This window comes from Polypterus senegalus, chromosome 8 (genome assembly GCF_016835505.1).
Source record: "Polypterus senegalus isolate Bchr_013 chromosome 8, ASM1683550v1, whole genome shotgun sequence".
NCBI classification, from domain to species: Eukaryota; Metazoa; Chordata; class Cladistia; order Polypteriformes; family Polypteridae; genus Polypterus; species Polypterus senegalus.
Window position 1 is genome coordinate 165,880,551 of NC_053161.1, and position 23,274 is coordinate 165,903,824.

At 42.2% G+C, this 23,274-nt stretch overlaps 1 protein-coding gene across 1 annotated transcript in view; it reads right to left on the reverse strand.

Moving 5' to 3' along the window:
• Positions 1-23,274, reverse strand: part of LOC120534684 (zinc finger protein 208-like) — a 139,471-nt gene that overhangs the window by 88,694 nt on the left and 27,503 nt on the right. Inside the window, exons 4-5 of the mRNA XM_039762274.1 lie at positions 6,320-6,444; positions 2,379-2,441 (exon numbers count right to left, since the gene is read on the reverse strand). Of these exons, the coding sequence (XP_039618208.1) occupies positions 2,379-2,441; positions 6,320-6,444 (188 nt within the window). The remainder of the gene's footprint in view (positions 1-2,378; positions 2,442-6,319; positions 6,445-23,274) is intronic.

Sequence of the window (23,274 nt, forward strand, 5' to 3'; positions counted from 1 at the left end):
ATTCAAATTGCAAAAACTTAAACATTACATTGGATATAATAATATAATAACCTGAAAATTAAGTTAGTATAAAGTAAAAAAAAAATAGTTTGATATACAGTGCTTTAAATGTAATTATTAACTTCAAAGAGAATTTTTCCTAGCCTTTGCTGCTGCAAATTTATCGATTAGTTCATCAAAATGTATGCTGTCGGTAACCTCCCGCTCCACACTCGGCAAAGCCAAGGCTGACAGTCTTTCCTGTGCCACGGATGACATGGCACACAGAAATGGCGTTTGCAACAACTTAGACCATGATACAATGCCTCATAACAGTCGCGCGACCTGTTTAATAACGTCAAAAATGTTTCTGGGTGGGAGTCAAGCATGTTAGGGTAGTGGAGGGGATAAATTATTGTCTGTTGGGTAAATAGAACTAATACGTGCTTCGAAATCAGAAAGAGACAATAAACATAGGAAAAAGATATCCTCATACTAATGAAGTGATGGACTGAGTATGCGAATATTTTTTATTTACTTTTTAGTGCATTTAAGAATGGAAAACCTTTCATTCTAAAAATTTCGTAACATTAATTTGGCGACCCCTACGCCACTGACAAGCCTGCCATAGTTTTACTAAAAAAAGTACACGTACAAACCTGAACTTGAAGAAAATAAAAAAAAAACAAGGACACTCAGCTTAAACATAGCCTCTGTGAAACGGAATACAGTCTGTCCCGAGATTTAGAAGACCACCCGTCCTGTACTTGGGCTCAGGTAGGTCGTTACACATTACTAGTATGCGAAAATTACATCAAACAGTGTAATCGCGTTAATAGGCTGCATAGATTAAAAAAAAAAGACTATTTAAGTGACCGACATGTTCACATAAATGGTGACGGTGTAGGCCAAGCACGTACCTTTACTGTTTCTCAAATCGTGTCATCCACGAGGATACTTTCTCTCTATCCGGTGATAGCGCAGCTCTAATCGGTGCACTCGGACACAGTCTGCTTGGAGCTCTCGGACTCCGCCCATCCAAACCGAATCAGTCTCTCTCTCTCTCTCTCTCTCTCCCTCCCTCCCTGAAACATTCCAAATGGCTCCATTGACTTGGCGCACCTCCATATGTTTTGCCAAAGTAGAAAGAAACCGTTCCAGTGCTAAGAAAAATGAGAATATGAAGAGAAGTGAAACGGAGAATAATGGAATAACTAAATTTAAAGAATCTCTCTCTCTCTCTTTATATATATATATATATATATATATATATATATATATATATATATATATATATATATATATATATATATATATATATATATATATATATATATATACACACATACATTTACTTCTTCTTTCTTATGCTCCCATTATGGGTTGCCACAGCAGATCATCATTTTCCATATCTTTCTGTCCTCGTCATCTTGTTCTGTTACACCCATCACCTGCATGTCCTCTCTCACCACATCCATAAACCTTCACTTAGGCCTTCCTCTTTTTCTCTTCCCTGGCAGCTCTATCCTTAGCATCCTTCTCCCAATATACTCAGCATCTATCCTCTGCACATGTCCAAATCAATGCAATCTCGCCTCTCTGACTTTGTCTCCCAACTGTCCAAATTGAGCTGACCCTCATGTCCTCATTTCTAATCCTGTCCATGCTTATCACAACCAGTGCAAATCTTATCTTTAACTGTGTCACCTCCAGCCCTATCTCCTGTTTTTACTAAATTATCTTTTTCCAGAGCAGGGTTGCAGAGGAGTTGAAGCCTATTCAGGTGTCCATCTTGGTGCAAGGCTGGGACAGCACCTTGCCAGGGCACCAGATGATAACAGGGTGACATTGTTACCAGGGCCACATTGTCACATTTCATGACTTGTAGCCACAGGGGATATCAAAGTAGCTGATTGCAGTTGCTGATCTCATCACTGGATCATGTCCACTTACATTGGCCGTGTCAAATTTAATGACACTGTGCCCATTTTCCAGGTTTGTGTTGCTTGTTTCTTTTTCTCACAGCCAAAAGTGTGCTGCCTGACGGAGCTTATGTGGTATGAAGGACTAATGGGTATGGTGAGTTTTTTCTTTTTTCTAGCAGTTAGTAATTCAATTAAAAAAAAAAAAAACTTCAGTGTACAAATAAAGTAAATAAAGAACCACACTCCACATAATGTGTTATAAAAGACTAAACCAACAAAGTATGCTTCTATAAATTTGAATGTTAAATTAATTTAAAAAGTTCCTTTTACACCTCTTGGTTACTGTTCAGGCAAATGTTGAATCAATAGTGTTTTCATATTTGAATAAAGCATTGCTTTGTTTGTGCCTGACTGCTATTAAAGTTACATGGTAATATAACCTTGAAGTGAATGTGATGAAGTCGCCGTCCTCACTGGAATGTCGTAGGAGTGCAGTGGAGGTTCATGCTGCAGCGCTTCTGATAGCGGGATGGCTTTCTCACAAAGACAAAATTGTTGAAGATTATCTGACGTGGGATTTTTTTAAGCAGAAATGCTTCTTGTATCCAAAGGTATGTTGTAATGAATTCTTTAGAGATATATATGAATACTGAAATTGACCAAGATGAGGAAATAACATTTCCATTAAACTAGGAGTGGACAAATGACACACTAGAGGGATTGTGCCTCTTGACCAGCATGGAAGCATCTCAGAATTCCCCAGGAGGAGTTGGCAAAAGATGTTGAACACAGAATGACAAGATCTGTCCAGCTCAGCACGTTGCTATGGAGGAATATTTCGGACAAAATGAAATAAATAAATAAATGCGTAAATAAATAAAAGTACTGTGAAATGTGAGCATAAATAAATAAATGTGTCATGAAATGAGAGCGTTAATAAATAAATATGTCATGAAATGAGAGCATAAATAAATAAATGTGTCACGAAATATGTTTTTCGTTGCTTATTTATTTATTTCATTTTGTCAGTAACATTCCTGCAAACCGTCATGAAATACGGCTTGAAATAAAACTGTCACTTTCACTCGTCAAAGTTGAGAGGGTGGGCTCTAACACGCCCTCTAGTTACTGATTGGTGAATCGATAGCACAAGAATTAATTAGAAAAATGCTTACTACTGCCGATGAAATGGATTCTGCCGAAGATATTACGTATTTCAGAGAGAGAATTGAAGATTTATCGGAAGAAATTACAATGTTGGCGGCCCTTTTAGAACTGAGTATTTGACCCTTGTTTTACGAGTATAAAGTCAGTTGCATATTCGCAGCTACTTTTTCAAACAACTGTACAGCTCTGATCAGTGGTAAAGTTGTTCAGTTCAAAATATTAGGTGGAGCTGCTTTGGGCATTCCATGTCAAAGTACCTAAACTAATACAGCCGTTGCAGCTTCAGATATCAAACTGGCTCATTCGCCTTGTGATCGTCTTCTCCGATACACCACATAGATCTGCAATCTGTTGTACTTTTAAACCGCATAACAGAAGGTGTTCTATTGACTCAGCTGGAATGTCAAAGGATGGACGTCCAGAGCAGGGAACTGCGTCACCTGAACTGGAGTGTAGTAGAGTCTGTTCCACCTGTTCTTCGATAATTTCAAAACAGTTTCATCTATATCGGAGTCTAAAAGGGCCGCCAACATTGTAATTTCTTCCGATAAATCTTCAATTCTCTCTCTGAAATACGTAATATCTTCGGCAGAATCCATTTCATCGGCAGTAGTAAGCATTTTTCTAATTAATTCTTGTGCTATCGATTCACCAATCAGTAACTAGAGGGCGTGTTAGAGCCCACCCTCTCAACTTTGACGAGTGAAACTGACAGTTTTATTTCAAGCCGTATTTCATGACGGTTTGCAGGAATGTTACGGACAAAATGAAATAAATAAATAAGCAACGAAAAACATATTTCGTGACACATTTATTTATTTATGCTCTCATTTCATGACATATTTATTTATTAAGGCTCTCATTTCATGACACATTTATTTATTTATGCTCACATTTCACAGTACTTTTATTTATTTACGCATTTATTTATTTATTTCATTTTGTCCGAAATATTCCTCCATACGTTGCCACTTTGATTTAGTGATTGTAAAATTAAATAGCAATTAATGGCTAATCCCAATCTGAATGTATTGCTGAGTAATGCGGCGCGCACACAAAACCACATGATTTGAGTCAAATATAAACGAGCAGCGGTAAAGGATATCAGGTAATGGTGGATATGACCCGAGATTTACTAACCTGCTTAATTCAGACCAGGGTCACAAGAGAGCTTAAGGCTATCGCAGCGAGCACAGGGGGCAAGGCAGCAACAAACTCTGGACATTGCAGGGTGAACAAACACACACACACACACATATAAAGGCCAATTCAGCGTCACCAACCCCTAACCTCTATGGCTTTGGTCACTGAGAAGAAGCTCGAGCTCCACCAAGAGGAATGCCACACAAAGACTGGGAGATCATGCAAACTCCATGCAGGGAGGACCCCTGGACACAAACCGAGGTCTCCTTACTGTGAGGTGACAGCACTGCCACTGCCCCACTATGCCACTCTGTAATGGTGACTATTTTTAAACCATTTGTACAGTGCTGGCATTATTTTAAAGTTAATACAAATCAGCACTTTTAACATCTATTCATTTGTATTATTTTTGAACACAGGAAATTTGCAGAGTGGTACAGAAAACATTAATCCTGTTTAAACAGCAAACATAATCCAGTGACACTAGAGGGAAGTCCACATGCTTGTTAGTTTTGTTATCCGTGTGTGTGTGTGTGCGTGTGCGCACTAGAAGGACTCGCTCTTTTCATTAGAGAGTATTTAGATTGTGGAGCTGTACGTTCATAGCAGTGCCTTCTGTTGACATATTAAAGATTTTGGGCCGAGTATCTCATTGTGAGTGCTCCTGTGAAACGCACAGATCAGCGAATGGCAGTAAAGTGTCCCATTACTGGTTCTGTGAGAGACGTACTAAGAGCAGGAAACTCTTGTGTCTGCACTGCTGATGGTCTGGCAAACGCTGCTGCAGATCTCATGGAAACAGAAGTCCTCAGATGTCGACAGCACAACAATTATCACAACGTACAGGAGTGTGTCGATGGCCATGTTAGTGTGGGCTCCATGTTCTGAGTGGTGCTTTTTTATGTCCCACCAGGTCCTATTGTGACCTGAATAACCTTCTCAAACCTGCTGAATCCCACTCTGCACATCTTGAATTGTGGTCAGGACTGAATCAGTGTAGAGTTTTTATGTGGTCTTCTTGTTTGTGGAGGTTACAAGTGGCACATGTGTCAGGTCATCTGCAGGCCTCTAAGCTCTTCACGCTCTCAGTCACATTTTATAAAGCCATGACACCTCTTTATATGCAGTAAGGCTGACAGATATGGACAGGATGTCATAACATGACGGACATCACATTCATGAAGTGTCCTCTCAGGAATACGTCCTTCCTTTGGCATTAAAGGTGATTTGACATGACCTGGTCTCACTGTCAGCTCACTCTCTTGGTAAATTTATTTTATTTATTCTTTTTTAATGACATTCGCCTTGTAATGTTCAGAGTATGAAATAAGTACTGTGTATAAAAAAACAAAACAACCTAATCTCATTTAATATGCTTTTTAGCAGGTTCAAGGAAGGATATCCACACTCAACGTTCTTGAAGCAATGAAACAAAATCCATCAGGATTCTGGAAACACTTTTGTTTTTCTGCTTATAAACTAACAGCAGAAATTCAAGAGAATCTATTTAAAGTGGAGTTTAGCCGGCTGGTGTCACTAGAAGATGAGAGCAGGTGAGGATGGCTGTGCGCTCGGCCAACTACTTGTGAGGTACTGAAGGGCAGAACTCAAGGGTTGGAGAAAACATTTGCTTCATAAGCTTCGTGGAACTGGTAATGTGGTGGAGAGCACCTGCACAGTAGCCTTGCACCTTACGTCATTTATGAAACACCGACGCTGAATGTGTGCACAGCAGGAGAAAAACAAGCGACTGTCAGAAGGATTGGAACTTCTGCCATGTGGGCCACGAGTTTAGAAAACAAATCAGTGTTCACCTCATTTACTTGTGATAAACGCACTGATTAAGCAATTTGTGCTTTTTAAACTTTTACACCTCATAGACCTTTGTAGCTGGCTAGCAATTTATACATTTATCATTTAATGAATTTACACCTTTGATTTCACCAGCATTAAACTAAACTTGTCATGCCTCTTAACCAACAAAGAAATAAAGCTAAGAATCTCTAAGTCTGACTCCAATTTATAATTAATATTTAACGATATTTCTACCGTGTGCTGTGGATTGATTAGAAGTTATTGTAATATTTGAGTTAACGCTGACGTACTATCATCGGCAGAGCTTTATAGAAATGGCACACAAACATACGTGTGGCGGCTGTGCCTTGTGATGAGGAATGGGACCTGCCAGAATAAAGTGATGGCGGGCTTGGACAGTAGAGTTTTACTGAATCTGAAGAGAGGAAAAGAAAAAAAAAAGACATATTGGTCAAGATGCAGGCATTTAAACAGTAGAGTTACGTGTATTGGTACAGTTCATCAAAGTGTACTCAGTTACAAAATGACACAGCATGCACAAAATGTCCAATCCTGGTTGGAACTCCTTGATGTCACAACATCAGGTGACAGATTAATTCTAAGTATCACAGGCTTTTAAACTTTAATGATACATTTGGATCAAATGATTGCATTTTTAAGAATCAGAGACCTTTCCTATGTATTGTTTCGTTGTGCCAGTCGTCCGGCTGCTCTTTACAGATATGGAGTTATCATCTCATTCTGTTAAATGGTGAAGCTTTTTCTATATTTTGTATTATGTCTATTTGTTTCAAACCAGACTTTTGAAATGAATGGTTTGAGCAGAACCTCGATGTTAATGTTGCTTCCCTGAGATGTAACACTGAAGTGTTCTTGAACTGATTAAACAAAAGTGTAGAAACTATGAAAAGATCGTTTTCAAATAAAATATCATGATGGTTGACTTCAAGTTCCAGTTCATTTGCAAAGATGTTGTTAATCCACTTTTTAACAGAAGCAGTCTATCCTGTGTTTACCTTTCCTGACACTTAATAAAGTTCAAGAAGCAAAGACATTTAAATGTTCAACTGCTGTTGGCCTCTAATTGTAAATCAGTAATACATAAATAAAGGAATGAATAGATAGATAGATAGATAGATAGATAGATAGATAGATAGATAGATAGATAGATAGATAGATAGAAAGAAAAAGTTACTATTAATAATAGATAGATAGATAGATAGATAGATAGATAGATAGATAGATAGATAGATAGATAGAAAGAAAAAGTTACTATTAATAGATAGATAGATAGATAGATAGATAGATAGATAGATAGAAAGAAAAAGTTACTATTAATAATAGATAGATAGATAGATAGATAGATAGATACAAAATGTTACTATTAATAATATAATGGATAGAAAAATAATATTTCACCCCATCTTGCACTATTCAAACTTCCCAGGTTGTACCGTAGGCTGTAGTGGCGGGAGGCGGTGCGCCTCTGTGAGGTCTCGCACGCACTGCATTGTGGGAGGAGGCGGGTTGATGCGTGCAGAGGTAACATTTATTTATATACAGCAGTTTAATGAAACATGTTCAATAATAGAGTTCACTTGCATCGAGTAAACGTTGTATGGCGTGTTTTGTCGGACTATTGCGCATGCGCGGCGTTTTTGTTTGTGTTTTCATGCTATCGTTTGCGCTGCCTTTTCTAACTGAGTGTTGTCCGTTATTGACAAAGTAGGGAGTTCTCTTTCCTGCAGTGTGCGATGCATTTTAACATCACAGCGAATACTTCAACTTATATTAACGTGTAGTTTTCAGATATGCAAATGTGCTATTATAGCCCTGTTATGAACATGTTATTAAATGTATTCACTATTAACCTTTAAGGAGCAGGGCGCTGTACTGTACTTTGCTCCAAGACAGGGCCATCTTAACGTATGTGCACTGGCCGGGACCCCAGGAGCCCACGATGCTTCTGATGCCTATGTATGCTCAGCGGTCCCAGCACACTGCTTTGCCCAGGAGTTCTTGTCGCTGTTAAGACGGCCCTGCTTTCCAAGTTGCTAATATCAACATGTTTTAAGTGTATAAAAATTTATTAAACGTAAAGCATTTTCTTTTGTTTGCCAACGCCGCCTTGTACCTTACGCCGTGCCTTTATTCAGAAAGTAGTTTAATAGTGCCATCTTGTGGTTGGCTTGGTGAAACGAATATTTGAAGTTTTGAAGAACTGGTGCGTGCAATTCCTCTTCCTGAGTAATCTATAATGTTTCAGTTTTGCTTTATGATCATTTATGCTTATATATGTACTCCATCTTACTTGTGAACTTATTGTATTTATTTATTTCTGTTTAATATCACGTGTATGCGCATGTATATCCAATAAAGCTCTTGATGCAAGCCTCAAAATGGATTCAAACCACTATCTGGTGTAGCTGTTATTTGGCTGACACCTTTATCCAAGTCGACTTACAAAAGTTATGATAGAACTGGTTACAGTTCTTTTTTAGTTTTCCAGTTGGAGTACAGGCAGGTGAAGGGTCACACAGTGTCAGTAGTGGGATTTGAACCCACAACCTCAGGGTGTGAGGTTCAAAGCCTTAACCACTCCACCACACTGCCTCTTTTTAAGTGAAGAATTAGGCCAGCAGACATACAATGAGCCCAGGATCTTACCGTCATTAAGGTACTCAGTCCACAATCCCATTGAAGGATTTTCTTGCGTGGCACGGTGGCGCAGTGGGTAGTGCTGCTGGGTCCTCCCTGCGTGGAGTTTGCATGTTCTCCCCATGTCTGCGTGGGTTTCCTCCCACAGTCCAAAGACATGCAGGTTGGGTTCATTGGCGATTCTAAATTGTCCCTGGTGTTTGCTTGGTGTGTGGGATGTGTGTGTATGCCCTGCCTGGTGTTTGTTCCTGCCTTGCACCCTGTGTTGGCTGGGATTGGCTCCAGCAGACCCCCGTGACCCTGTAGTTAGGATTTAGTGGGTTGGATAATGGATGGATGAATGACACAACTGTAGCTGAAGCTCTCCAAAACAAAGTCTCCAGTGCAAACCCGGGCAGTCGTACACGTCTTTGTCTGACATGGGCCTTTGTGAGGAGCAGATTCTAGGCTGTAGACATGTAAAGAGTCTCTGACCCCAAACACAGGATTGTCTCAGGGCCGTGTTCTGACTCCAGACATTTGCTTGTCGTACAGCAACAACTGACTGCGTCTCTCCTGGCTGCTCTGTAGAACTTGTTAGGTGGGCTGATGTCGCCTTTCTATTTGTCAGTTTGCAGAAGGCCACAAGGAGCCATGAGGAGATATTAAGTATTGAACTGTTTGGGTAGCGGAGAGGGCAGTATGCCTAAAACTGGCACACACACACACACACACACACACACACACACACAGTATGTCACGTTGTTATATCTTTCCTGATCATTCACAGCCTGTGATATTCTTTTTGTTGCCCCCAGCCTTCTACTGCTGCCCAGCAGCTTTTATTTTACTTAATGAAGACTTATAGAGAAAAAGTAAAGATGAGTTCGACAAGTTCTATTAGTTTTAATCATGCAGTTATTGTGTATTGTAAGCTACGGTATATTGTCACTATTGGTACATCTGCTGTTGAAAGGTTAAATAACGTTTAGTGTCTCTGTTGTCTTTTTACTGTTATATTTGTAGCTGCAACACAAACACAAATTCACAGCAACTGCGTTTCTGAGGGTCGACTCAAATCATTTCAACTAGTGTTTTATTTTGCAAGACCCAATGCAAGTCCTGTCTGCAGTTGGTTTTCTGGTACATCCTTGATGTTGCTGGAATAAATGATTTAAATTAAGCAACATCTAGAAATGGATGCAGGAAAAATAATCCTAAAATAATGTATAGTTACTTAAATATAAAGTGCTATAATGTCGTCGTTGTAACCAATGAGCTGAAATACGGGAGAAGTAACAGGACTTTATGTTGTGACATACAAAAGAAAAAAAAAAATCTTACAAATTACAAAAATATTCAGATTTCCAAATTTCTTTTAGTCTCAGACATAATTCTACAGTAGATTTCCTTGTAAGTGGATTTTGTCAAGTGTACTGTTGCTTTATGAAATCTCAATATTCCTGTATGCTTTCATCTTCACAATTGTACATTTTCTTGCATTGTGTTGCCAGTTGATGAAGCTTCTCTTTTGAAACAACAAATCCAAAGTTTCTTGATTGGAATCTGGACAAATAAGTAATGTGTTTAAAATAAAACAAATGTAAATATGACGTTTGCTAATATATTCAGACGTCTGTCGAATTAACTGAGTACTAGCGACGGGAAAATGAAGCCTCGTGAAGCTTTCGGGCTTTCTTTCTGTTTGTGCCGATAAAGATTCGAAGTTTTGAAGCCTCAGCCCCAGTATGAACAGCGACATCTGGTGGTTAACTGAGGTCAAGGCAGCCTCTGGAGCGCGCAAGTGAAGCAGCACTCACTGTTTCAGCCTCATGTCGCCGGTAAAAGGACAGACAAGTCTGTGTTCATTTTATTCTGCTAAGGTCCTTGTCTATTTGTACTATTTAACTTTTAAAGGCCGTTGTCACCAAAGCTCTCCCAATCTCACTCTCCTCACAACCCAACATTGTTGAATGAGAACGACCCATTTTATATAGGCTACCTATTCATTTAGCGAACCCAGCCACAGGGGATGCACAAACCAGTGTGTTTCTTTGCGCCGGTCCCAAGTCCGGATAAATGGGGAGGGTTACGTCAGGAAGAGCATCCGGTGTAAAATCTTTCCATATCAATATGAAGACAACAATACAAATTTCCATACCGGATCGGTCGGTTTCCTGCCTTGCACCCTGTGTTGGCTGGGATTGGCTCCAGCAGACTCCTGTGACCCTGTAGTTAGGATATAGCGGGTTGGATAATGGATGGAAGGATGGACGTTCTACTTATTTTAAACTCACTCAAGCTTCTTCTTCTTTACTTGTATCCATTTATTCCTAGCTGTGCAGTGGGCTGAACATTTCATTGGAACTGATATCCTCGAGGGTCTAATTCTGTGTTGGTTCCAGGGGTCTTTAAATGCATTCAAAGCCTTCTGCATCAATTCAAGGAAAGCAAAGTGCAGCAAACATACATGCTGATGGCTACCATTGAAATTGGCAGAATCTCTCAGATCTTCCAGCACTTCAACCAGGAGCTGTGAACTGAATGAAATGAAATGCAATAATAACTTAAATATAGCTTTAGTTACATTGTTTTAAATTGCATTGTATAAATGGTTTTGTTTACTGGCACAATTAAGCTTACAATGAAGGCAAATTAGAAAGGCTATGAGGTCTGGCAAACTGTGCACAGTTACACATTTAGAAGAAATTAAAATTCCATGATGCAGAGTGCAAGCTCTGTTTTATATTATTCATAAATATTTTACAATGACTGTTTAAGTTACGATTGGAATTATTATAACAAAATATAAACACAGATATTGTTAATTTTGGGCAGCACGGTGGCGCAGTGGTAGCGCTGCTGCCTCGCAGTTAGGGTCCTCCCTGCGTGGAGTTTGCATGTTCTCCCCGTGTCTGCGCGGGTTTCCTCCCACGGTCCAAAGACATGCAGGTTAGGTGGATTGGCGATTCTAAATTGGCCCTAGTGTGTGCTTGGTGTGTTTGTGTGTGTCCTGCGGTGGGTTGGCATCCTGCCCGGGATTGGTTCCTGCCTTGTGCCCTGTGTTGGCTGGGATTGGCTCCAGCAGACCCCTGAGTTCGGATTCAGCGGGTTGGAAAATGGATGGATGGATATTCTTACTTTTGTTTTCTGAAATGCGCCCACCAGGATTCTTATCTCTGACGTTATCAAACGTTTCATAAACATGGCTACCTGTCCAGTGAAGTGGTTGTGTCCTTGAGAGCGCAACGTGCACTGCACTGCTGCCATCACGGTATTTTCCATTCCACAGTACTTTCTCAGTCTCATCGGTTTTTTGCAATTACCTGCTGGGTTATTATTCTTTGGTGCATATGTGCGCCATAAAATCTTTCTTGAAAACCGCTCGATGCACCCCACTTACCTCTCTACCATAAGGCTTTAATTTATCATACCCATCTACACGATAAACAGAGTTTGGACCCAGTGAGTGGTCACCACACGCACAGTTTTATATTTCTGCATCACGTGGTCCAAGAAGTTGATCCCACCCTCATATCTCGATGTCCGTGGCCAAGCGCACTTGACTTATATTGGAGGAATTCCTACGTGTTGACAATCCCAGGTCTCGCAGTCGCATTTTCACACTTTTTAAACACATTGTTTCCCAATAAAACAGGGAAAATGAGAAGTGGCTCATCGTGCTCTGATCTCCCTCTAGGGGACTCAAACCCAACTACCGTGCCCTCCATGCCTCCCTCTTACCCGTGTGTTTGGGCACCCAAACCACCAAATGGGACCCACAACCAAATAAAAGGAAAGATATTCATGTATGTTATCGCACTCTCAAATTTATAAGAAAATTCGTCACATTGCGAGGAGTGGAATTTAGCCGACGCAACAGAGAAGAGCAGCCGCAGTTATAGATAACTTTTACTTTCTTATTTTAAGTTTGTAAAGATGTTAAACGTTTTGTTCAGTTTTCCAAGGAAACACTTTTGTTTTTTTAAATTACTACGAAGTCACAAAACCTGAATTTCTGAAGGTATTATACTTAATAAGAACAACCCTATATATACTGTATATGTAAGTCATTTCGTATGAAATCCAGGCAGTTACTACAACCAACCATCAACACCTTTTGCTGAAACGGACTTTCCCGCACTTAACACGTTGAATGTTTAGAAGGAGATAAAAGCTTGTAAACAGACCCCATACTGGGGGTCTACAGAATCTCCTCTCTCTGTATAGAAAACCCTAAGCTTAAAAGTGCAACCATTTTCTGTCACTTTTTTGTCACGCTTTAAATCAGGCTTATTTTCAAACCTACATACATATATGTTTGGTATCATTCTTTTCAGAATTTATCGAACTTTAATGTGACGTTGTTAGATTTTCAGATTCTTGTTCCGTTTTTAAATTATAAACTAAAATATCAAGAAGCTTGTTTAGGTATTGCATTTAGGTGATTTAGTTAGCTGAAGGTCGAGTTAAAATGACCCACTGCATGCCACTTTAGTTTTCACGTGATTTTTCCTATTATTAAATGAATCATTTTTTTTTTAAAGTTTTATTATCTGTAAGAATGTCAGTTAAAACGATTGGATCGTTTACTTAGTCTCTTATAAATACTCATCGAGCACAGTGGACCTCAGTTTAATGGGAATACTCCAATCGGTAAGAGAGTAAATATTTTATTCTCATTTCATGATTTTTACTGTGTTAAATAATAATTTTTCTTTTACATATTTATAGAATTTTGTGATTTTGGCCGCTAGTGGGGGGGCCTATCAGGCCGTAACTTGGGGTTGGAGGCCAAAGGTGCCAGGGGTGTGGCCCCCCTAGTATTATATATGGTAGAAAATATAGAGCATAATCTGCACTTCACCTGTAAATGTAATCAGTTGAAGATTAGTCCGTCCGTCACACAGATTTCTAAACCCAGTACGCTTGCAGCAATTTCATTTCTGGTGTGGACATTTCTATTTTCAATTTTGTTGCTTTCATTTTGTAATGTTTTATTGTTCATTTCTCACTCTTTTTTACTTTCTCATATACGAAGTATAGAGAAAGTATAGTAATCATAAAAAAAATTCAACCTTGAGATTTTGTTGAATCTTAATGTGTTAGACCTCCCTGAGTCCGAAAATATGGTTTTTGGAATTATGCGTGTGTGTGTAAACATGATAACTCAAAAATGCAATGAGATAAATGGATGAAATTTGGCCTGTGGTTGTTACACTAAAATTGTAGATCTGTATTAACTTTTGGGTCAAATCCATCAATCGGACATGGTACTTTACCTGAAGACATATATATATATATATATATATATATATATATATATATATATATATATATATACAGTGGAACCTCGGTTTATGAGCAACTTGGTTTACGAGTGTTTTGCAAGATGAGCAAAATTTTTTAATGCATTTTGACTTGATAAACGAGCGATGTCTTGCAATACGAGCAGTATGGATACACTTTGTCTGCTGAGCGTTATGTGATCACAACTGAGCTGATGGTTCTTCTCTCTCTCTCCTTATCTCGCTCGCCCAGCGCTCTCTCTCTCTCTCTCTCTCCTTATCTCGCTCGCTTGCCCAGCACCTCTCTCTCTCTCTCTCTCTCTCTCTCTCTCTTATCTCGCTCACTCGCACAGCGCGTCTTTCTCTCTCTCTCTCTATCGCTCGCCCGTCTCTCTCTCTCTCTCCTTATCTATCTCGCCCGCACAGCGCGTCTCTCTCTCTCTCTCTGGCATTCGTCTCCTATTCTCCGTCTGAGTCTGTGTGCCACACTCATATAGTCAACGTCTGTTTACTACAGCATTGTGACTGTGTGTGTGTGTGTGTGCGCTGTGAAGTGCGAGTCCCCATCTTGCTCCCCAAAACACGAAGCTGAGTCTCAGTACTTTAACAAAACCAGCTTTACTCAGCTTGAAACAGCAACATCGCTGTTATTTATTGCAGTGGGATCTTTATAATGTTCCTTGTATGACCCATTGACGGCAGGCGCTTATAGCATGTCTGCGATCTTTTTGGATGCGCTTATATGGCGAACTGCTACAGCGCTGGGAGACTGCGATTGCTTTGGGACACTCTTCCGTGTGTCGTCCCGTTGGGTGGAATCCCACATGAGTTTAGAAACTCACACCAGCCATGATTCTTTTTAAAGGTAAAGTGCAGGTTAATTTGTATTATGTATTTTACTTTATATTTTGTATTAATCATTTTTATATGAATAGTTTTGGGTTGTGGAACGAATCATCTGAGTTTCCATTATTTCTTATGGGGAAATTCGCTTTGATATACGAGTGCTTTGGATTGCGAGCACGTTTCCGGAACGAATTATGCTCACAAACCGAGATTCCACTGTATTTTATTCATGCAGCTGCAGAGTTCAATTTATTCAACTTTACTTTTTTAATAATTGGTCAATATATTATTAATTTGATTTGATTAGTTGTTGATGGTTCTTTATTGTACGTAATATGAAAGTATAATCATTGTCTTGCGGTTTACTCCTCAAATATCCATCCCCATATCTGAATATAAGACAAAGTGAAGGGGAGGCCACTCCTGATTTTGATTTAATGATGTGAGTTTTCGTTAATTTCACACTTTTACTTTCTGTTAATTTTATGCTCTGACATTTTCATGTTAGTTTCACGCTCTCACTTTTTTGTCTTTATTAAATTAATTTTATTGGGTCGTATTTATTTAGTTTTTTGTGTTTTTGCCCTTCCTGTGATGGTCGCTTATCCAGCCTAATGGAATTAAACAGTGAAACGGTTCTAATCAGCACTGCTCTCCAAGTGCTACATGCTGTGTGACTCAGATAGGAACACAAAGACATAAACCCTCTCAGGCTCCGCCCCTTCTGATTGCCCAGTCTCTCTCTCTCTCTCTCTCTCTCTCTCTCTCACTAAGTAGCTTTAGTAAAGTAAAATGGCAAAGAGATAAACAGACGTGCAGAGGAGAACAATAACAGAGTAACATCTCTATATGCATATACGTATTGTCACACACGTGCGCATGGGGGGGCAGCTGAAGGGCTTGAGTAAGGGCAGTTCCGAAGAATGCTGGGATGTGGCAGAGTGCACTGACTCTTTTTCTCCCTTTCCTGTAGACCGTTCACGGGAGATCCCACCTGACTCTTGACGTGACTTCTGGGACCGAGCCTATGGAAGAAGACCTTGCCGGCCCCGGCCCCGGCGATGTCACATCCGGACTCGAACCAATGGCTGAAGACCATGAGCCCGATCCATATGATCTCACTTCCTCTCTTCCCCTTTAAAAACCTACCCCTTTTCCCTAGTCCCTCAGTTCTGTTTTGGACTCGGTTTTGTGCACATCAGTGCTGTATTTGCTGAGAATTACTTTTGCAGCCAGGATACCAGATTATACTGGTGGCTGCCCCAAACCTTTATATGACTCTGTCTCGTGTTTGTGACAGTATATATTCGCCCATTTACTAAATTCACTTATTCCTGAGCAGGGCTGCAGGGCAGATGCAGCCTATCCAGTCGTCCATCCTAGGTGCAAGGTAGGAACAACACCTGGACAGGGCACCAGTCCATTAGAAGGTGAACGTATATTACAGCCAGTTCGAAACAGCTGATTCATCTCTGAGCTGATGTCACATTACATGACTTCTAGTCGTTGGGAGTGTCAAAATTGCAGACCGCAGTTTCTGATGTCATCACCTGACCGTGCCAATTTACACAACTGAAATTGCTGAGCCGGTCAAATTACACAACTTTGTCCTGAATTTCCTGAATTTTCTAATAGCCAGTAGTGTGCTGCCTTATAGAGCTGGTGCTATGCAAAGCATTAACAAGTATGACAAGTTCAGTCACAGTGTCTGCTCTTTTTTTCCATTCTCTCATGGTACATAAAACATGAGATATCACACAGACAAACTTCTGTTCTGTTTTTTAAGGCCCCAAACACCCATGTGCCTTATTCCTCATCACTGAATTATATGCATTGTATATCTGGATGAATATGACTTGGTTTCCAGCTCTCACGCACACTGTGAATCAGTAGACAAGATGCACGTAATCAGACATTTAAAATGGCAGACCTAGCAGAATATGCAGGTGTGCTCAGCAAATGAGGTATAAAAATCACACCTGTAAATTATGACAGAGTCCACTAGAGGGCAGTATTGCAATAATAATAATTTTGCAGATGCAAGCCAGTAGTCTAATAAATGTAAATGTAAATTCCACAGCAGGAAGTGTCATCAGATGAAGCAGCTGGAGCCCATCCCGGTCACTTTAAAAGGGGCCGCCTCGCTACAATCAAGGAGCTAGAGTCAGGACGTGGCTCCCGTGGAGAGAGGAATGGCTGCCCACGGACAGTGGGAAAGAAGCCTGAAGTAGGGGTGATTGGTGCTAAAACGTGTGCTTTTTTATAAAGATGTGGTGTCAGTCAGGTGGTGTTTGGGCATGTCTTTACAAATACTTGGGAAATATGTGTTCAGTTCATTTGCCATTTCCTTCTCATATCATCTCATTTTCTATCCCACTTAATTCAGACCATATTCACAGGGGGCGCGGGAGCCTATCAGGATGCTGGAGTGGGCACCAGTCCATTGTAGGACGAACACACACACACACTACAGACAAATGAGCATTGCCAAGAAAGACTGCCAAACCTGCAAGAAGAAGAACTCCGGTCTGCTTAATGCTCCACCATGCCACCCATTTCCTTTCTGCCTTCAATGATTTCACCTTTTGTAAACCTAAGGTTTCTCAAATGATCTTTTCTTGTCTTTTTTACTGGATTAGTACTGAAAAATTTGCTTTCTGTTTGTTTTAGCTTCACTGCCAATTGATTTATTTATTGGTTTCTTTTTTGACCTTTCATATGTTTTTTTTTTTTTAATCTCTTGCAAGTGTTCTATACAAGAGCAGTTGTAATAAAATAAATCTAGATGGAGTCCCTGCAGAGTGACGTCAGTAATTATTCATATAGGATTTCTTGACAGCATAACCATTATTCCACAGCAGAGTGTGAGGTGTCTTGCAGTAACCCTTCATAGTGTCTTCCTAAATTATTTGTTGGCTTAGTTTATTTACAAGTGTTGAAAAAAATATGTTCTCTTTGATTGGCCAGCAAACCTACAGGATTCACAATATGTGCAAAATGCAAAGGGGTGCCAGCAGAGGCAAAGGCAACCACCTTCAGAAAGCCAAAGGAATTACAGCCTCTGACTCTGATGGTGTCTGTAATGTATTGAGAAATAATGGAGCGTCACTGCCTAATGTTCACATGATATGTGAAGCACACCTCAAAGCACCATTTTGAAACATCTGCACATCAAAAGCTCAACACAACATTAAAACACAAGTATCAAGCGTCTCGTCCCTACTTTGTGTGCAGCTCACTATCTTGTGTAACTATGATTAGGCACTGATCTCTTAGTTTTTGCTTGCCCCTTATAAACCACTCCCTGGCAATAAGAGACACTCCTGGAACCTCTTCTAGGCAAGGGGCCATCCAGACCAAAAGGACTCCCTTACTTAATCCAGTTACAAAAATATTTATTAAATTTTTCAAAATAGAAATAAATATTTTACATATATATTTAGGCTACATAAAATACTGTGAAAGTGGTGATTTGCTTTGTGTGATATCACAGTCAATAGACGGTGTGACACACGCACGTTGGAAGACCTCCTTACGGGTCTCAGTCGAGGCATGTAATAACCCACTGGGATGAGAGGGGGCCCTGCCTTCCTTCTCCACAGTGACAAGAAGCTGCCCAGTGCAGGCATCTGAGCCCACCATAAACAACCAGGCCTCTGGGAAGGAGGTGTCATTACTGGCTTGAGTGAGCAGCTGGAGGGATACGACTTGACCGTTGTGAACCCGGCCCGGACACAGACAGGCGGACATGTTGTTTCTCAACCACCACACGTTTATTTACAATATTTACAATATGAAGTTGGTCACACAGACCCAGTTCAGTGCACAAACGAACCCCAAATACAAAGTCCTGGCCACTCAATGCCTTTTCTTCGGGCCGCCTCCACAGCTCTCCTGAGCCTTGTCCTTCCGCCTCCCGACTCCAGCCTCGAATGAAGGGAGACGGCCCCTTTTATACAGGACCCGGATGAGCCCCAGGTGTTCCCGGCATTCCTCCTCTAGCCACGCCCCAGCATGGCGGAAGTGCCGGCTTTCCTCCCGGCAGCTCTCCGGGTATCATCTTCATCTTCCTGGTGTGGCGGAAGTGCTGGGGCAACAGGTCCCCAAGGCATTGGGGCGCCTCCTGGCGGTGACCACGGGCCCCTACAGGGTAGGGCTTCCATGCCCTCGACCCGTGGCCCCCAGAACAACCCGGAAGGCAGCTCCCACGTGATCCAGGGTGGGCTCAGACCCACATCCGGTCCCTCATGGCGTCCCGGCCGGGTCATGGCCCCTGGCATCCCTGACACTGTCCAGTCTGACGAACTTTGCCTTTGTCATGTTCACCTTTTTTGTTTTATCTGGTCTGCCTTTGGGCGATAAATGGGACGACCCGGTCGGGGCCCAATTAAAATTAATACTTGAATTCTGCAAAACTTACCTGGCATCTAACAAAGTGTTCCATCATGATAAGACAAAGAAAATATCTAAGCAGTGCTCAAAGCAAGCAATTGTCCCACCAAGTCATTGCAGATGACATCAGCTTATATGCTTAAAGCATCAGCAGAAGAGGGAACTGGCGAAATGCTACCAGTGTCATCAACACAGCAGATCATATTAGATGATTTGAGCATCTTGGCAAGCTCGACGGAAGTGACTTCTTCTCCTGGTCCTGTCTGCCCACCCTTTCATATTACACTGACCACAAGTTTCTAACAAATCTGCCCGCCATGCCAAAATGGGTCGATCGTTACCGCTAACCTCTCCTACTTTAAGGCAGATGATAAAAAGGATAGGCCAATATCGCACCACCGTACACACCGTTTTAAAATGTTCAGTTCAAACTTGATGACTGAGCATTTACAGTTTGAGAGAGAAAAAAATAGCTAGTGATCATATCTATAAACACTGAGAAATATAATATACTAAAGAAAAGACAGGAGGAGAAAAGAACAACAACAATCCCTTTTATCTGCTCCCTCAAACCCAAAAATAACCCTTATATGTGCTGATACAATATTTATATAATATATATGCAGACAGCGGGTTACAAATGAGATAGGGACTGTAGATTTGTACTTAAGTTCAATTTGTATGTAAGTCGGAACAGGTACATTATTTTAATAAATGCTATTGTTGACCTACTGTAACCAAATGCCCTGCCAGTGAATGATGGAGTTTCACCTTTCTGACCTTTTTATTATTTCTATTTTATTTTCAATGGTGATGGTTTTTCTCTTCTTTACTACATCACCAGCACTTGCTTCAGATTTGTGTTTCAGAGACATTCTTAAAGGGTGAAGACAAAAGGTTAAGATGAGCTCTTCTGCACAGCACTGTCCACGCTATCACAGCGGGAAGGCACCCATCGTCAACACGTCTGATGTATAGGGTGGTCCAGATCTAATTATGCAATTTTCATTACGCTTTAACTTATTCAGTTTATTACATAGAAAATCACCCGAAAAATCCCGGACCATCGAGAAGTGTGCGAACTGACGACATGAAGAATCGTCTTCGCACCAAACTGGAATCGTCCACACATAAATCAAAGTCATCCAGACGATCTGGATCTGCATAATTAGATCTGGGACACCCTGTACTGACGAGACAACTTTCTGCTATGTGCGTAACAGTACAAGCAGGCTTGCTATTAAGAATGAATGGGGGCAGTGACGGGGAGTTCATTATCAGCCCACCTCACAGTCACCTCCACTACAGTATGCTGCTTGAAGCTTATGCAACACCACCGCCCCCATTCAACACGCAGCCATCTGAGGCACATTACAATACAATCCCCCCCCCCATCCCGTTCACCCTCAATGGCCTCCGTTCAGCCACAATCGGGTCACTGCTTGCAGCATTACAAGCCGCCCACCTAGAACAAATGGGGCAGCCATGTGTGGTGGGCGGGCAGTGAAACCGCTTGACGCCCGACGGACACCACACTGCACAAGGAGCGAAATCGCCCCCCTCCAACCTCTGTCCAGCCACTGCTTGTAGCATCCCCAGGCCGAAGATGACAGAGCAGCAGTTACTGAGGCGCATGCATTGCAGATGCGGCCCTGTTCGTATGTCGATGTCTGTAACCTGGGGACTACCTGTGTATGTGTATATTATATATATATATATGTTATCTAAAAAACTTTTGGGTCTCGGATAGACACTTTCACGTCACGCGAGACTAGACATCACAACCTTAGGAAACAAGACCCGTGAGACGGTGACTTTTTCACATCACGCCCTACTTACAAACAATTTCTCGGAGAAACTGTAATTTCCCACGAGACAAAAGGACAGCTGCTGTATAGGCTTTTAAACGATCGACATGCAGATCACACAGTACGGCACAAGAGGCAGCTGGCTTAAAGTGTGCCCCCAGGGGAGGGGGAATAACTCATTCAATACAGCTTTATTACTGGTAAATATCAAGAATATGAAAATTAATTAAATAAAAATAACCTCTTTAAATTATATATTCGGTTCACTAAACCCAGGGTTGGTGAGCGAATCGAGCAGGGGGTGGAGCCCCTTAGTACGTATATATATATATATATATATATATATATTGTGAACGCTGGCCCGGACACACACAGATGGACAACATAGTTCCACCCAACACACGTTTATTTTCACAATATTTATAATTAGTGCACTCACAAACCCCAGTGCCTCCAGCACCGATTCCGCCAATGTCCAGGCCACACAGTCCTGTGCCTCTCTTTCTCCTGGCCGCCTCCAGTCCTCACTCCAGCTCCGTCCTCTTCCACCCGACTTCCGTTGCTCACTGAAGGGAGGCGGCCCCTTATATATGATTCCCGGACGAGCACCAGGTGTTCCCGGCATTCTTCCCTTGGCCACGCCCAGCGTGGCGGAAGTGCCGGCTGTCCTCCCGGCAGCTCTCCGGGTGTCTTCCAAAGTCTTCCCCCCGGCACTTCCGCCGCTCCCGGGATAATCAGGCACTGGGGCACCGCCTGGCGGTGGCCACGGGTCCCTACAGGGCTGGGCTTCCAAGCCCTTTACCCGAGGCCCCCAACATAACCAGGACGGACGCCCCCTCGTTGGTATATATATTGTGGGGTACAGCCCGGACACAGACAGGCAGACATGTTCTTTCTCCACACACGTGTTTATTTACAGCTTCTATTTATACAAAAGTGCACAAACCCAGTGCCGCAGCACCAATCACCCCTTCAAGTCCTGGCCGCACTACAATGCCTTGCACAGTACTCAGACCGCCTCCACTCCTCTCCTCCGAGCTCCGTCCACTTCCACCCGACTCTTGCTGTCGACTGGAGGGAGGCGGTCCCTTTTATCTGCACCCGGATGAGCTCCAGTTGCTCCCCGACAATCTTCCGCTGACACGCCCCAGTGTAGCCGAAGTGCCGGCTGTTCTCCCGGAAGCTCTCCGGGTGTCGCTGCTTCTCTTCCCCCCAGCACTTCCTGGTGTGGTGGAAGTACTGGGGTCCAGGGTTCCCAAGGCATTGGGGCGCCTCCTGGTGGTGACCACGGGCCCCTACAGGGTGGGGCTTCCATGCCCTGCACCCGTGGCCCCCAAAGCAACCAGGAAGGCAGCCCCCACGTGATCCCAGATGGGCACACACCCACTTCCGGTCCTCCAAGGCGTCCCGGCCGGGTCGTGGCCCCTGGCATCCTCGACAATATAAATATATATAATATGTATTGTATTCATAGTCTGAGTCCTGACCTGATTGTATGGGTGGTTACCTACCAGGTAACACATGGGGTTGGTCTGCCATTCGGCAAACATCCGACTGACACAGAGGCACGTGTAAATCCCAACAAGACTTTTATTTTTCTTCACCTGTGGAGCACGTCTTCCCCGTAAATCCCACAGGCAATACACAGTCCCAAAAGCACTTAACTCCAATGTCCACAACACTCCCATTTGGCAACCTCGTCCTCTTCCTCCCGATTCTGGCCCTGAGTGGTGGTTGCTGGCCCTTTTTGTAGCCCACCCGGAAGTGCTCCGTGTGCTTGATCACCTGCTTCTGACTGCACTTATGGACGGGGCTGTAGAGTTGTCCAGGCTGGCTCAGGGACCCATGCAGCACCCTCCTGGTGCCACCCCAGATCCCAACTGGGCTGTGGAGAACTCCATCTCCCATGGAGCCCTGCAGGAAACTGAGGCACCATCCTCAGCCAGGGAGGCTGCCACCAAGCGTCCCAGGGGAGATAAATTGAGCAGTCCATGATTGCTGCCCTGGAACATGTGTAGAAGGGGTGTCCCAGCCAGGTATGGTATATATATATATACAGTAGGAATATCACTCCCCCAGTTCCCCTTCCGAAGCTCACATGTAAGTCAAAAGTTCCTGGCCCTGTTTTCAGCAGGTGAAACGAAGAGTATAATTGGATGCCGACCCCAAGTAGTGAAAGTATTAACTGTAAAATGCGATACAGTCAGTCTGCACCATGACAAAGAACAATAAGGTCTTTATGTGCTCACCCGAGTCTGTGGGAAATAACGGAAT